A 17,756-nucleotide genomic window follows, 5' to 3' on the forward strand; every position below is an offset into this window, starting at 1 on the left:
TTTTTTTTTTTTTAAATCATGTGGGTCTCACCATATCCCTGTTAGTCTAATGTCAGTAATTAGCAACATTACATCAGTGAATAGATTCTATAATTCAATTTTTGTGGGGAAAAAAAGTGTAGGTGCAGTAGAAGCAAATAGTGGGTGTTTCACAGTGCAAGAGTGTCAGACTAGTGATGCACAAGTGTATCATTCTGCAGACATTACATGGAAATATAATCACATTGTCACATATGATGTGTGGAAACAATGTGGTTTGTATTGACATATAACGTAAGTAATTTGTGCTGGAGAGTGGAAAGACGAACTACACATTAAGCTTTATTTTATTTAATCAAGATGGCTTAATTCCATCACTGTTAACTGTACACTGCTACACCTGCTGCATGTACCCTACTGTTACTGAAACCTGCATGTGCAAGGACACCCCAGTTTATGGATTTGATCACAGGATTATGTTGGGTCAAGTAAAACCTTTTCTGTTGGTTGGCTTAAAATAACACTGTGGGTTTTTTTGTTTATGCATCTTTTGAGTGTCTTATGTTTGTTTTTTAGTTGGCCTAAAAGAACAGATGAAAGCCGTCAGAAATCGTTATGAAAATTCTGTTATTAAACAGATTGGAGATGATGTTCTAAGCTGGGTATATCATCTCTACATCAATCATATGATTTTTCACATTTGCCTGTATTCTGTGGAAAAATGTCTGACAGTGTTTTTCTGTGTCTGTAGTTTTGTGGACCTGAAGAGGAGAAAATAAGGCAAGCAACAGCCACATTTTGTAGTAACCAGCCTTTTGCTTTGGAGATGATAAAGTCACGACAGAAGAAAGACTCCAAGTTCTTAATGTTTGTTCAGGTATGTTCAGTTTGTTTCCCTTACAGAAATGCTGCTACAAGCTGTCATCATCATCATTTATTTATATAGCGCCATTAATTCCGCACTGCTCTACAGAGAACTCACTTACTTCATTCCCTGCCCCATTGGAGCTTACAGTCTGAATTCCCTAACATAAATACACACACACAGACAGACAGAGAGACTAGGGTCAATTTGATACAAGCCAATCTACCTACTAGTATGTCTTTGGATTATGGGAGAAAACCGGAGCACCCGGAGGAAACCACGCATTCATGGGGAAAACATACAAACTCCACACAGATAAGGCCATGGTCGGGAATCAAACTCATGACCCTATCGCTGTAAGCAGGGCCGGATTAAGGGAATGCAGGCCCCCGGGCTAAGGGTACTCTGAGGTCCCCCGGCAAAGGGTACCCCATCCCCCCTCCCCCTCCCCGATATGTATAATACAGCATAATATAATAGCTCTGCTCCGTTCCTCCTGTACTCCAAGAAAGCGCTTACCTCCTATTCCATGTGGTCCAGATCCATCCTTTCTTCACTGCAGGCTGCAGCAGACGTTCTTTGGTCACTCCCCTGTATTGCTTCGACGGTGCGCAGTAAGCTCCTTACTGAGGAGATCTCGTGAACGTGAGACTATGACTCAGTCTCGCTCTCACAAGATGTTAGCTGCCTGCCATTCTCCATGACCTGACAGTTTGAGACGGGGACGCCCCCGACCCGATGAATGACGGCGATGCACAGAAATTAAAAAAAAACAACAAATCAAGTTAAAATAGTTTAAAGGGACCCCCAGATGCCCGAGGCCCCTGGGCTCTAGCACAGAAAGCCCCCGGGTAAATCCGGCCCTGGCTGTGAGGCAGAAGTGCTAACCACTAATCCATTGTGATAAAACCACAATTCTATTTGACTTATAACATTCAACTTCATACATTACTCTCCTGTTTAATTGTGTCATAGATTGCATGATAGCACTCATGTACTAAATAAAGTAGCATTCTCACATAGCATTTGTTTCTTTACATGGGAAGTTAAGTACCTTTTTAGCAATCATTTTTCTTAACTGTCTTCCTACAAATCCTTATGTTCTTTTCATAATTTTTCTGGAGAGCAGATAAGTATGGCTGCCAGTCACATACACACACAGATCTACAGCTCAGAGGGGGTCCCAAAGCCTCTCTGCTTACTACATCATGTGCCATGCAACTGTGGTTGCCAAGCTATCCAAATGACATTGCCAAACACTGCAGAATTATAAATCATTATTAGCAGCCTGAGGGAAAAACTGTAATTACCAAGATGATGCTTAGACTGCCACAGTGATTAATGTTTGGGTTTTTTTTTGGGATTACCAGTTTAAACATATTTGTATTACATTTGAAACATATTTCAACTTTCCTATAGCAACAGAGCAACCTAAGTATGAGGGAAACTTCTTTATCTTATGAGACAAATTATCTAAATTTTAAATGACTCTGTTAAAACTAATTCATGGCTACACTTACAGAAGCTGAACTACTGATATCTTTACTGATAATTACAGATATACTCTTACTGATCATTAAGTGCTGTAATCACGCATCCTTCCTGGTGAGCACAATTTTAATTTACACTCTAGCTAATGTTTTACATTTGGAAAGAAAATGCTACATTTGAAGGGACAAGCTGTTTGAGTCTGATGTCTGTTTATACTACAGAATGTAGTGCTTGTTGTCGTTTTAGTTGCTCATGGTACATGGATAAACTTATGTTCATTTTACTACTAATTAATATATTAAGAAGCGTAGGGATCCTGACAGACATGATGGCCAGCACTCTTAAACATTGTGAAAATAAATTGTATGCAGGGAAACTGTTTTAGTACAGTATGGGCATATGGATTGCTTCCCAAGTGATGGTTTAGATCCAGAAGGAGCATTGTAAGGTGTAAGTAAGCGCACAAATTTTTACATTTCTGAAGTTGTTACAAGAAAAGGGAATTAAAGGCATCTGACGGACAATCCTTTAAATCCATATGAACAGTTTAACTACTTAGAAAAATATTTAAGGAATTGTGTCCTTCGAGCATGGATCATTCCAAAAACTCACCAGCAACCAGGGTAACATAGTTGATGAGGTTGAAAAAAAGGAACCAGTTCGATGTTTTTAAAATTCTAGGGGGGGGTATTCAATTGTTAGCGAGTTTTGAAGTTCGAGTGCGTTAAGTCATTTTTTAGCTATTTTTCCTTTTTTTCGAGCGCGGAAACTTCTCCCTCAATTCTATTGTTTTGTTTTTTTTTACCGAAACGGTGTTATCGCGCTCCAACCGTTTGTCAATGTTAAAGTATAGGCTGGATGTGAATGCTCAGCGGGAAAAGCTATTCAATTGTTTTTTAACGCTGAGTGTGAAAAAGTGAAATCTGCAGTTTCATCTCACACCTCCTTGGTCTGCTCAAAGAAAAAAATTTTTTTTTTTTAGTTATTAAAAAAAGATACTAAACTGAAGATTAGGTGTAAAAGTTAATTAAAACAACCTGAAAACTTAAAAGAACTTTTTTAAAAATAAAATAACAGTGTAAATAATAAATTATTTTTTCAAAGTTACCCCTTTAAAAAAATCCATCAGTGGTGCAGTCCTATTGTATTGAAACTTTTTTTTTTTTTTTTCATTCCAAACACTTGAGTGTACAGTTGTGGTGATCAGCTCTGTGGTGAACTGACTGTTGCCTCGGTGTTTTTTTTTGTGCATACCAATCTTTCTGAGCATTTTCCAGTAGTGTTCGTTGGTGGATTATCCAGGATTTCCTAAAGATAAGTATCGTATTTGTGCTTGGTGTTGTCTGTCTGTAAAGTTTGCAAAATTAACATATAAATTAATCACTTACACCAATTTAATATCATATAAAAATAGTGCATCTTTTGCCTTCGTGGTGCGCTTGCAGTCCCGAAAGCGTTTCATGCAAACCGCAACTGATCGGACTCGAACACCTACTGCGGACACAGCAGAGGCAATCTGGGACCAAATCTTCTGCTTATGCTTGAAGGACGCCTTCAGCGATTGGGCATCCTTCAGTGTCTCGTAATGTTGCAGTACCCCAGCAACAAGGACTTCATTCTCCTCAAGTTTGAAGCGCCTGGATCGTGTTACAGATGGTCCTTCTTCATCATCAGATCCACTCTCTGTAAGATGTTGCTGCTGGGTGCTTGTGCTGGCTTGCACGCTGCTCACAAACTGCTGCCGCCTTCTTTCTTCTTGGCGCTCCTCAGGTCGATCTCTCCATTCCTCGCCACTGCTGACAATTTCTTCTTGGGTTCCCTGTGTAGAAGAAGAAGAAGAATCCCTACGCTCCCTAGACATGGCTACTCTAATAAATTTTCTTTGCAAAAATAAATAAAAACTATTGACTATTTAACAACACTTGCCTAAGGTTACAGTACAATATCCTACTATAATACACTAGTAATAACAATTAATTAAACTACACAAGTACTTGACTAAAAAAAAAAATTCAGTTGTATTAAAAATAAATTATAATATAATTTTTAAGGGACCAAACTAGGTTAAATACAATCTATGTAAACTACAGAAAACTAAATGATAACTAATTAAATTTATTGAAGGGAAAAACGACAATAATACAATTTTAGAAATACAGGAAAAAAATAATCTAACACTATAAAAATATATGCAGTTGTATTTTAACTAAATTATATTATAATTTTTAAGGGACAAAACTACGTGCAATACAATCTAGGTAGACTGCAAAGAAGTAAATGCAAACTAATTCAATTTTTATCCTAAAAAAAGACAAAACTGCAATTGCTTAAATACAGGGAAAAGAAAAAAATTTTTTTTAAATGTGTGTATATATATATATATATATATATATATATATATATATATATATATATATATATATATATATATGGAGATAGATAGATATATATATATATATATATATATATATATATATATATATATATATATATATATATATATATATATAAACACCTCTTTGTCTGTTTTACCCAGTTTGTTTATTAGTTTATTACGTTTGTCCCAATTGTAAAGCGCTACGGAATATGTTGGCGCTATATAAATAAATGATGATGATATATATATATATATATATATATATATATATATATATATATATATATATATATATATATGAGATATATGTGTGTGTGTGGTGGGTGCAATTAAATAAGTGTGGTATGTCTGTAGTATATTCTTGTGTGTATTTGCCTGTATTGTAAAAAAAAAAAAAATATTTTCAAATAATGTAATTTTTAAAAAAAAATAGTGTGTATAGTGCAGTGTAGAGTCAACTCACTAATCCAATTTCGAAGATTAGAGCAATGGAGAGCAGTCAGGAGTCACAAGCCTCAGGAGTCACAAGCCACAGCAGTCACCAACCAAGTCAGCCAACAGCTATCAGCAAATGACAGTTTGCTGTTGGCTGCATTATTTTTTCATACTGAGCTGCCTGCGTAAAACACTCCCCTTAGATTTCAAACTCGCTAGGACCAATAGTAGAGCGCGAGGCGGAGGATGCAAAAAAACATTTGCATTGAGCGAGTTTGTTTTTAAAACGAGCGCTCCAACGGCAATAAACGAGCGCAGAATTTTTTTTATTTTTCGAGCGCGAAATTTTATCGCGTCTTGCTAACAATTGAATACCCCCCCAAATGTATTGATCATGGCAAAAAATGTGCAAGTGCCATTTTAATCGCATAGTGGTGTTGGTGGGAATCATTCCTTATTGTATACAGTACATTGCAATCAGATTCATTTCATTGATCAATCTACCCAACTTGGTAATTTGCTCATCATAAATAGAACATCATAGCTTTTAAGTAATACATCCGATTATTTTTTTATATTCGGTCAGTAAATCTTGCATTACCACCCCCTTTGGGTAGTTTTTCTTCCACTCTCTGTAGATGGCACCTTGTTATGTTAAATGTACATATGGCTCTAATACTGCACCAGCTAGGCTTTCCCACCCCCAGCATTTCCTAGGGAGAATTGTACAATATTTTTTGATTTGCATAATACCATATAACTGTTTGGTCAACACACCTGCACCCTGGCAAATACATTCTAAACCTGCGTCATACAAGTGTGCAGCACATTCTTATAGAGATGAGCGCACTCGGATTTCTGAAATCCGAGCCCACCCGAACGTTGCCGATCCGAGTCGGATCCGAGACAGATCCGGGTATTGGCGCCAAATTCAAATCTGAAACTGAGGCTCTGACTCATAATCCCGTTGTCGGATCTCGCGATACTCGGATCCTATAAATTCCCCGCTAGTCGCCGCCATCTTCACTCGGGCATTGATCAGGGTAGAGGGAGGGTGTGTTAGGTGGTCCTCTGTCCTGGTAGATCTCGCGCTGTGCTGTTTAGTTCTGTGCTGTGCTGTGCTGTGCTGTGTTCTGCAGTATCAGTCCAGTGGTGCTGTGTGCTGTGCTCTGTGCTTCTAAGGGCATAGTTATTTCCCCAATATTCCCCTGTGTTAAAAAAAAATAAAAAAAAGTTATTTAAAAAAAATACCAAAAACTAATTTAATTTTTTTTAATTACCACAAAATTTGCACAACCAATCCTGCAGTATAAGCCCATTGGTACTGCAATATTACCAAGTTCACACATTCAGCAGTAAAAGTCCAGTGGTGCTGTGTCCTGTGCTCTGTCCTGCTGAGTTCCGTAGTGCTGCTGGGTCCTGTGCCGTGTCCTGTTCAGTCCAGTGGTGCTGTGTCCTGTGCTCTGTGCTTCTAAGGGCATAGTTATTTCCCCATTATTCCCAAGTTTTTAAAAAATAAAAAAAAAGTAAAAAAAAATTAAAAATTAAAAAAAATATATATAATTATAACCAAATTTGCAAAACCAATCCAGCAGTATAAGTCCATTGGTACTGCAATATTACAAAGTTCACACATTCTGCAGTATCAGTCCAGTGGTGCTGTGTCCTGTGCTCTGTCCTGCTGAGTTCCGTAGTGCTGCTGGGTCCTGTGCCGTGTCCTGTTCAGTCCAGTGGTGCTGTGTCCTGTGCTCTGTGCTTCTAAGGGCATAGTTATTTCCCCATTATTCCCAAGTTTTTAAAAAATAAAAAAAAAGTAAAAAAAAAATTAAAATTAAAAAAAAAAATATATAATTATAACCAAATTTGCAAAACCAATCCAGCAGTATAAGTCCATTGGTACTGCAATATTACCAAGTTCACACATTCTGCAGTATCTTGTGCTACATATAATGGAGACCAAAAATTTGGAGGATAAAGTAGGGAAAGATCAAGACCCACTTCCTCCTAATGCTGAAGCTGCTGCCACTAGTCATGACATAGACGATGAAATGCCATCAACGTCGTCTTCCAAGCCCGATGCCCAATCTCGTAGTACCGGGCATGTAAAATCCAAAAAGCCCAAGTTAAGAAAAAGTAGCAAAAAGAGAAACTTAAAATCATCTGAGGAGAAACGTAAAGTTGCCAATATGCCGTTTACGACACGGAGTGGCAAGGAACGGCTTAGGCCCTGGCCCGTGTTCATGACTAGTGGTTCAGCTTCACCCACGGATCTTAGCCCTCCTCCTCCTCCCCCCCCCTACAAAAAATTGAAGAGAGTTATGCTGTCAGCAACAAAACAGCAAACAACTCTGCCTTCTAAAGAGAAATTATCACAAATCCACAAGGCGAGTCCAAGGATGTTGGTGGTTGTCAAGCCTGACCTTCCCATCACTGTACGGGAAGAGGTGGCTCGGGAGGAGGCTATTGATGATGTAGCTGGCGCTGTGGAGGAACTTGATGATGAGGATGGTGATGTGGTTATTGTAAATGAGGCACCAGGGGGGGAAACAGCTGATGTCCATGGGATGAAAAAGCCCATCGTCATGCCTGGTCAGAAGACCAAAAAATGCACCTCTTCGGTCTGGAGTTATTTTTATCCAAATCCAGACAACCAATGTATGGCCATATGTAGCTTATGTAAAGCTCAAATAAGCAGGGGTAAGGATCTTGCCCACCTAGGAACATCCTCCCTTATACGTCACCTGAATAACCTTCATAGTTCAGTGGTTAGTTCAGGAACTGGGGCTAGGACCCTCATCGGTACAGGGACACCTAAATCCCGTGGTCCAGTTGGATACACACCAGCAACACCCTCCTCGTCAACTTCCTCCACAATCTCCATCAGATTCAGTCCTGCAGCCCAAGTCAGCAGCCAGACTGAGTCCTCCTCAATACGGGATTCATCCGAGGAATCCTGCAGCGGTACGCCTACTACTGCCACTGCTGCTGTTGCTGCTGTTAGTCGGTCATCTTCCCAGAGGGGAAGTCGTAAGACCGCTAAGTCTTTCACAAAACAATTGACCGTCCAACAGTCGTTTGCCATGACCACAAAATACGATAGTAGTCACCCTATTGCAAAGCGTATAACTGCGGCTGTAACTGCAATGTTGGTGTTAGACGTGCGCCCGGTGTCCGCCATCAGTGGAGTGGGATTTAGAGGGTTGATGGAGGTATTGTGTCCCCGGTACCAAATCCCGTCGAGATTCCACTTCACTAGGCAGGCGATACCAAAAATGTACAGAGAAGTACGATCAAGTGTCCTCAGTGCTCTAAAAAATGCGGTTGTACCCACTGTCCACTTAACCACGGACATGTGGACAAGTGGTTCTGGCCAAACGAAGGACTATATGACTGTGACAGCCCACTGGGTAGATGCATCCCCTTCCGCAGCAACAGCTGCATCAGTAGCAGCAACTACAAAATGGCTGCTCGTGCAAAGGCAGGCAACATTGTGTATTACAGGCTTTAATAAGAGGCACAACGCTGACAACATATTAGAGAAAATGAGGGAAATTATCTCCCAGTGGCTTACCCCACTTAGACTCTCATGGGGATTTGTGGTGTCAGACAATGCCAGTAACATTGTGCGGCCATTAAATATGGGCAATTTCCAGCACGTCCCATGTTTTGCCCACACCATTAATTTGGTGGTGCAGCATTACCTCAAGAGTGACAGGGGTGTGCAGGAGATGCTTGCGGTGGCGCGCAAAATTGCTGGACACTTTCGGCATTCAGCCAGTGCCTACCGCAGACTAGAGGCACATCAAAAAAGGATGAACCTGCCCTGCCATCACCTCAAACAAGAAGTTGTGACGCGCTGGAACTCCACCCTCTATATGCTGCAGAGGATGGAGGAGCAGCAAAAGGCCATTCAGGCCTACACAGCCACCTACGACATAGGCAAAGGAGTGGGGATGCGCCTCAGTCAAGCGCAGTAGAGACTGATTTCCGTGTTGTGCAAGGTTCTGCAGCCATTTGAACTTGCCACACGAGAAGTCAGTTCCGACACTGCCAGCTTGAGTCAGGTCATTCCCCTGATCAGGCTGTTGCAGAAGCAGCTGGAGAAAGTGAGGGAGGAGCTGGTAAGCCATTGCGATTACACCAAGCATGTAGCTCTTGTGGATGTAGCCCTTCGTACGCTTTGCCAGGATCCGAGGGTGGTCACTCTTTTAAAGTCAGAGGAATACATTCTGGCCACCGTGCTCGATCCTCGGTTTAAAGCGTATGTTGTGTCTTGGTTTCCGGCGGACACAAGTCTACAGCGGTGCAAAGACCTGCTGGTCAGGAGATTGTCCTCTGAAGAGGACCGTGACATGCCAACAGCTCCACCTTCATTTTCTTCCACATCTATGGCTGCGAGGAAAAAGCTCAGTTTTCCCAAAAGAGGCACTGGCTGGGATGCTGATAACATCTGGTCCGGACTGAAGGACCTGCCAACCATTGCAGACATGTCTACTCTCGCTGCATTGGATGCTGTCACAATAGAAAAAATTGTGGATGATTACTTTGCTGACACCATCCAAGTAGACATGTCAGACAGTCCATATTGTTACTGGCAGGAAAAAAAGGCAGTTTGGAAGCCCCTGTACAAACTGGCTCTATTTTACCTGAGTTGTCCCCCCTCCAGTGTGTACTCGGAAAGAGTTTTTAGTGCAGCGGTGAACCTGGTCAGTGAGCGGCGAAGGAGGTTGCTTCCTCATAACGTTGAAAAAATGATGTTTATAAAAATGAATAATCAATTCCTCAATGAAGTACAGCACTGCCCTCCAGATACTACAGAGGGACCTGTGGTTGTGGAGTCCAGCGGGGACGAATTGATAATGTGTGATGAGGAGGAAGTACACACTGTAGGGGGAGAGGAATCAGAGGTTGAGGATGAGGACGACATCTTGCCTCAGTAGAGCCTGTTTAGTCTGTACAGGGAGAGAAGAATAGCTTTTTTGGTGTGGGGGCCCAAACAAACCAATCATTTCAGCCAAAGTTGTTTGGTAGGCCCTGTCGCTGAAATGATTGGTTTGTTAAAGTGTGCATGTCCTATTTCAACAACATAAGGGTGGGTGTGAGGGCCCAAGGACAATTCCATCTTGGAACTTTTTTTTTTTGCATTATATGACCAATCAACAGTCGTTTGCCATGTTCAAAAAGTAAAACCAAATTTAAACAAATTCAAGAAATTAAACCAAAAGTAAAATGCCCTGTCATAATTTAAAACAAGAGGTATTGACGTGCTCTAAAACTACTGTATTGTTGTTTATATTTTATAAACACTACACTTGAAAGCTTGAGTCTTTTAATAAAAAAGTAACTGTCCATTGCACGAATATTTGCAACAGGGACAATTTTAGGGTTAAGAAAGTCAACTAATACCACTTCGACGCTGTCTGTCTTTATAAACAATACACTTGGAAGTTGGAGGAGGTATTGTGGCCCCGGCACCAAATTTACTACCAGGGCCACTCCACTGTGCAGTCCATATTTAGGTGTATCAGATATTAAACAACGGTGACAGTTGATGCCCGATTTTTTAATTATATTGTGGCCTCGGTACCAAATTGTGTACCGGGGCCACCACACTACGCAGTCAAGATAGATAGATGCGTATCATAGATAAAGTACATTCAGTGGTGTGGGGCAAATTGAAAAATATTCAAAATGCACTGACATTATCAAAAACAAGAGGTTGTCACACGCTAAAACTCCAACATGTATATGATGGAGAGGGTGGAGGAGCAGCCGTATGTGCAGTGTAATGCAGACCTGTTGAAGGTTTTTTATATATTTTATTGTGGTGCCCAGTGCCCACTCCTCTACGCAGTCCAGATACATTTATTGGTGCGAATCATAAAAGTTCAGTGTTTTTAATATATATTGTGGTGACCCACTCCTCTACGCAGTCCAGGTACATTTATTGGTGCGAATCATACAAGTTGATGGTTTTCTTATTATATATATTGTGGTGACCCACTCCTCTACGCAGTCCAGATACATTTATTGGTGCGAATCATAAAAGTTCAGGGTTGTTAATATATATTGTGGTGACCCACTCCTCTACGCAGTCCAGGTACATTTATTGGTGCGAATCATACAAGTTCAGGGTTTTTAATATATATTGTGGTGACCCACTCCTCTACGCAGTCCAGGTACATTTATTGGTGCGAATCATACAAGTTCAGGGTTTTTAATATATATTGTGGTGACCCACTCCTCTACGCAGTCCAGGTACATTTATTGGTGCAAATCATACAAGTTGATGGTTTTCTTATTTTATATATTGTGGTGACCCACTCCTCTACGCAGTCCAGAAAGATACCTCGTTGCAACGTTTTGGACTAATAACTATATTGTGAGGTGTTCAGAATACACTGTAAATTAGTGGAAATGCTTGTTATTGAATGTTATTGAGGTTACTAATAGCATAGGAGTGAAAATAAGCCCAAAAACTTGATTTTTAAACTTTTTATGTTTTTTCCCAAAAAAATCCGAATCCAAAACCTTAAATCCGAACCGAGACCTTTCGTCAAGTGTTTTGCGAGACAAATCCGAACCCCAAAAATAATGAAAATCCGGATCCAAAACACGAGACCTCAAAAGTCGCCGGTGCACATCCCTACATTCTTACTAATATTGACATCTAATCTAATGGATATTCTGGCCAATTTTGTCTATTTATGGACATGTGCCAGTCCCTATGTGCATACGTAAGATGTGGAGGTGTAAGTAACCTTAAAATACATTTAATAATGTTTTTGGGTGTTATCTCCTTTAAGGGCTAACAGTGTATCATGTTTCACTTTGATATTCTGCAAATGCAGTCTGTAATTCAGGATAAAATTTATTTTATTCACCAACATCATTGTGAAGTCTATACACGGAGGCATATCTTTCTAGCTTCCTTCGCAACACAATACAATAGTTTTGCCTGTGGCAATAAAATCCTTAAGAAGAGTTTGTTATGTGACCTTAATATAATAGTCACTCTTAATTTTCCAATAGAAGTGGTGTTTATAGGATCTGATCTTATTTTCTGCTAACCATCACATCTGATGCACACTTAATGCAATTCTGTGGTTATCCAGTAAATGAAAAAGGAAATAATCTGCTTAAAGATTTTTATTATTTCCACAGAAGGGTAAAGAATAACTTTCTCTCTCATAAACATCCAAGAGCAATTACTAGCTATTATGGGACTTTTCTGTCTGAATAAACAGGATCCTACATTAGAAAACAGCATGACTTATAAGAAAGACAGACACCTCAGTAATACTAAGGGGTTATAGTGATAAGTTACTGAATAGGTTACCTGTTTCATCCATAGTAAATAGCTCATGCTAAATGCCTGATTCATTATTATACCAAGTATTATTGGGAGTTGTATTCAATACCATAGGTGTTATGTTCGCAGAGACAAGTGGCAATGAGATATAGGGCAACTCTGGAAATAAACATCAATACAGTATAAATATTTATAAAGTGGAATACATATTATTTAGATACAGGATTCTTTATTCACATATGAAGATGTTTTCTCCCGTTATATAGTTGGGGAAAATAGTTGGGGAAATCTAGATGTTAGAAGGCAAGGCACCCCTACAGTCACATAGTGGCTATATCTGTTAATGGTTTCATGGCATTAGAAAGTCTATTTACATTTAGACACTTTGGCTAGCCTTTTTGTCCCTCACAAGTGTAAGTGTTTAGAACTGTCGAATATCAAACGCAATCACATTTGATATACAGTGTTACTGGTGCTTTAACCAGCCTAAAGTGGTTTGACAGCTAAATACACAAGCTGCTGAATAACTGCCACTCCACTTTTTTATCAGCTGGAGTACCACAAGGCTCAGTACTAGGTCCTCTGCTATTCTCTATCTACACCACTTCTCTTGGAAAACTAATAAGCTCCTTTAGATTTCTGTATCATCTCTATGCGGATGATACCCAAATCTATCTATCCTTTCCTGATCTCTCACCATTTGTGTTGTCTCACGTTACTGACTGTCTTTCTGCCATTTCATCTTGGATGTCATCTTGCCAACTCAAACTCGATCTTTCGAAAACAGAACTAATAATATTCCCACCCAACAATAGAAGCTTCCTGCCTGACATTTCTATTTCTGTTGACAACATGACCATAAATCCCACCTGCAAGCTCCCTGCCTAAGTGTAATCCTTGACTCACAACTATCCTTTGTTTCCCACATTAACTCTATATATACATCATGCTGCATCACTTGTCTCAAAATATCTCCCAACTCGACACCTCTGTTCTGCACAAGATCTGTGTCCCTCTTCCAGTCTCATCACATCCTCCCACTCCCGGTTAAAGGACCTTTTTTGGGCTGCACCCACTTTGTGGAATTTCCTTTCCTCGCACAATAAGACTTTCCTCTAGTCTTCAAACTTTTTAAGCTTTCTCTGAAAACCCACCTCTTCAGACAAATGTATGATATTTCTCTACCTCCCTCTTAATCTTCCTAGGTTACCCTATTACCACCCTCTACACAGCTAACACAAAACAACAACCCATTGAGCAACGTAGTTGTGTGACTGAGCATATACAGCCCACTAAATACTTTGTAACCTTTGCATTCTAACTGGACAAATATTCAATATGATGTAGCACTTACCCTTGTGTATCAAACCATTGTCCCATAGATTGTAAGCTTGCGAGCAGGGCCCTTTTACCGCTCTGTCTGTATGTATTACCCAGTATTGTTTCATTACTGTTTGGTCCCAATTGTAAAGTGCTACGGAATCTGCTGGCACTATATAAACTGATGATGATGATAACTGGTTTTAGACGCATTCAGTTTTCTACTTGAATGTTACAATATAGGCATATGTAACAATATTACACAAAACAAAATACTGGATTCTGACATTACTAATCACCTGCAGCCCACATTACATCCATCTTAGTCCTTAAACACAGAAATATAGCCTACACACATAGGAAAAAATGTTGGCACTGGTAGTCTAGCAACAATAGAAATAAATTTATCGTCACCAATATAAGATTCTCATTTGTATTTACAACAGTAAAGGATACCAGAGAAACCCATATTGAACAGTGGAATAAAAGGAGAGCAAAGAAACCTATTTACATGTTCACAAAGATTTTATTTCGCATAAGTGCATTTACAAAGCGGTTTGTCCCACTGAATACGGAGGTGTTTTGAACACATTCTTGTTACTGTTTATCTGGAAAGAATATAGGGGTTGCACTGATTTTCTAGGGGCAGGGTCTTTCACGGAGGTGATTTTAATTTAAAGTGTTACACCATATTTTCTTTCTTAATTGTTGCAATCACACCTGATTTTGTGTAACGAGGTTGGAGGAACAAGTAACATGTTTTGGCTATGTGGAGATATGCTGAAAAGAAATTTCACTACAGGCGCAAACATATTTTCTAATAAGAGCATTCACAAAGGGAGATATGCAACAAAAGCTGTTTTTTAATCTGTTTGCATATAGCAGTTACATTGAAATAGAACATATTACACTATATACATTCCTTTTTTTATGGGTTTGGGGTTCTACGAACAGATATACATATATAGAACTTTACTATTAAGAAACTATACAAATGAGAATCTTATATTTATTGTTTATAAATTCATTTTTGTGGTTGCTAGATTTTCAGCTGCACCATTTGTTCCTATATGTGTAGGTTGTTTTTCTGTGTTTTGGGTTTCAGGTGGAAAGGTGTGTAACAGGTAGTTCCAGCATCAAGACTCTCTTGTTTTGTGTAATATTGTTAAGTTAAAATTCATGCCTACTGTAATGTGTAACAATATTGTTTGAGTATTATTTTCTGTGTCTTATACTGCATGTTCTATTTTGCATGTCGTATGCAAACAAAACGAAATGAAAATGATCTAGAGGTCCTAACTTAGGGCCTGATTCATTAAGGATCTTAACTTAAGAAACTTCTTATTTCAGTCTCCTGGACAAAACCATGTGACAATGCAAGGGGTGCAAATTAGTATTCTGTTTTGCACATAAGTTTAATACTGACTGTTTTTTCATGTAGCACACACATACTTGATAGCTTATTTGTACACTGAAATTTAAAGTTGATATTTGTGTTACATGAAAAAACAGTCAGCATTTAACTTATGTGCAAAACAGAATACTAATTTGCACTCCTTGCATTGTAACATGGCTTTGCCCAGGAGACTGAAATAAGAAGTTTCTTAAGTTAAGATCCTTAATAACTCAGGCCCCTAATCTTTTTCTTCAGTGATATGCAGCTATTTGATAATAAATTGACTGATTTGTGCATGAGTGGGATTATTTTATCAAATAATTACATAGATAAGGGCTCATAAGTATGGGCATTTAAAAGGAAACAAACAAAAAAAAAAACCTGCTAGTTAAACACTATAGACTTTCACTTCTATACCTCTGAATCAAAACATGGTAATGTGCACTTTGAGAATAGTTAGTATTGAGTGTGTGTGTGTTTAAAAGTCCATTTGGCTTGAGCCAGTGGTGCATTCTGCCTCCGCAAGGCTAATATGTCTTGTTTTCCCTGTCTTTTCATGTACTGCATACTTGATTGCTTATGCCTCCTGTCATTGTTTTACTCGCTGTTGATCTTCATTACACTGTTGTTTGCCCCTGTGAGGGCTTAGTTTAGTACTATTATTTTAATTTTTTTTTTTTTTTTTTAAATTAAAAACTCAAAACTTTCTGATTCGGAAAAGAAAAAGTCCATTTGGCTTAAATGCTTTTGGGAGGGGATCTGAGTCATAACAAGTTTAAAAATATAGTTTAAACTCTTTAAAATATTGTTTCTATGTACAAAGCTTAAGAGAAACGTATAGGACCTATTATTGCCTAGGTGTAACAACTGATACTAATGGAAATATTGGTAGACAGTTGCTTTAGAACTAACTCAGAAATTGTTAGATCAGGACACTTATTACTTTATGATATATCCTTTATCTCTGTTGGATCCATTAGGATTAAATGGGTCTATATTTTTATGGTATTACTTTAAGAGTTGGGTCTGCATTAAGTTGTTTTTTATGTGTGTGTTTTGTTTTTGTTTTTTTTATTGTAGGCCATTTCAAATATGGGATATAAGTTCATACTAGAAAGAAATTAATAAGTCTGATTTATTGGTCAGCTATCTATGTGCCCATTAAGTGGGGCTGAAATAATAGATTATTTGGCCTCTGTAACTACAGTGATATACTGGGCATGAAGTGAACTTGTAGTAACATGAGTTGTTCTTGTCATGTAATTAGTAACAAAGTTAAGTACTTGATGTTTGACATAAATTGCTGGTGCGTGTAATCAGTCTTAACAATGATAAATGCATCCTTGCAGGACGCAGAGTGTAATCCTCTGTGCAGGCGTTTGCAGCTGAAGGACATTATTCCAACTGAGATGCAAAGACTTACAAAGTATCCCCTCCTGTTGGACAACATTGCCAAGTATTCCGGTACGTCTGTTCCGCATGAAAGAGATTGAAAAGGGGATGGCAAATTTATAACTAGAAATTTAAATAAAGAGTGGTGTGTATTCCATATGAGTGCCTAAGAAAATAATATTTCTTCTGATTTTAACTGAACAAAGATTCAAAACTGTGTGTGCATCAAGCTACCAAATGTGCTGCTTTTCCTATCACAAATGGATTGTAAAGTGGCCTTTACCTAAGAGTCACTGGCTGTATGGTAAACTGATCATCTGCATTCACAAGTTGCAGGAGAAAAGCATGGTTAGAGCATGAATACAGCATGCATTCTATTCCCCTTTCATAGTTTTGCATCTGTATACTACTCTGACAAAGTCAAATTAAATCTTTATCTTATATTCCAATGTAATGGTGGCTGTTATTATATTTAGTAACAAAACAACATTTCTTAGACATGAATCATCTTCTTCCTCACTGCAAAAATATATTTATACCAAGATTTACATTTTGCAGTACTAAAATTTGCACTTGTTAAATTGGAGCATAAGTCATAAAACAAAAAACACACATATATTCAATTAATATATTTAATTATTTCTTTAAATATTTTAAAGAGCTTAATTAGTAATTTTAGTTGTTTACATCAATTTTGATCTCGGCCATTGATTGAGAGCTGCTATGGCAATCTGTCTTAGTGCACTGTACTGTTCTGTATATGATGAGAAAAAAAAAATTCTATCGCAAGACAAATTCTGTGCTCAGATTGTCTGTTGCAGTTAGAGGCAAACGTTGCACTGACACAGCAGTTTAGTCATTGATTCAACTCTGAGTTGGTGACTTGGATTGTTGATCAAGGATTTCACAGAAACACAGCAGTGTGCAGCACATTCATTGTAAGTCAAGACAATACAGTTATTGTCATCTATTTATGTAGCGCCACTAATTCCGCAGCTCTGTAGAGAGAACTCACATCAGTCCCTGTCCTGCTATTATTACTGTAGATTTGTAAGGCACCACAGTGATCTGCAGCGCCGTACTGTAGGGAAAACAGTACATACATAAAACAGGGACTTACAAGGTAGACAAAATAAACACGGACATGGAGTATGGAGGACCCTGCTCATTAGAGAGCTTTCATTCTAAC

General features: G+C 38.7%; 1 protein-coding gene across 6 annotated transcripts in view; it reads left to right on the forward strand.

Moving 5' to 3' along the window:
* ARHGEF12 (Rho guanine nucleotide exchange factor 12) overlaps window positions 1–17,756 on the forward strand; it is a 187,322-nt gene that overhangs the window by 129,845 nt on the left and 39,721 nt on the right. For all 6 annotated transcript variants that reach the window (XM_075190668.1, XM_075190670.1, XM_075190671.1 and 3 more), the window contains 3 exons: window positions 556–641; window positions 731–856; window positions 16,525–16,639. In XM_075190668.1, coding sequence (XP_075046769.1) covers window positions 556–641; window positions 731–856; window positions 16,525–16,639 — 327 coding nt within the window. The remainder of the gene's footprint in view (window positions 1–555; window positions 642–730; window positions 857–16,524; window positions 16,640–17,756) is intronic.

Source organism: Mixophyes fleayi, chromosome 11, assembly GCF_038048845.1.
Source record: "Mixophyes fleayi isolate aMixFle1 chromosome 11, aMixFle1.hap1, whole genome shotgun sequence".
In the NCBI taxonomy this organism is placed as follows: Eukaryota; Metazoa; Chordata; class Amphibia; order Anura; family Limnodynastidae; genus Mixophyes; species Mixophyes fleayi.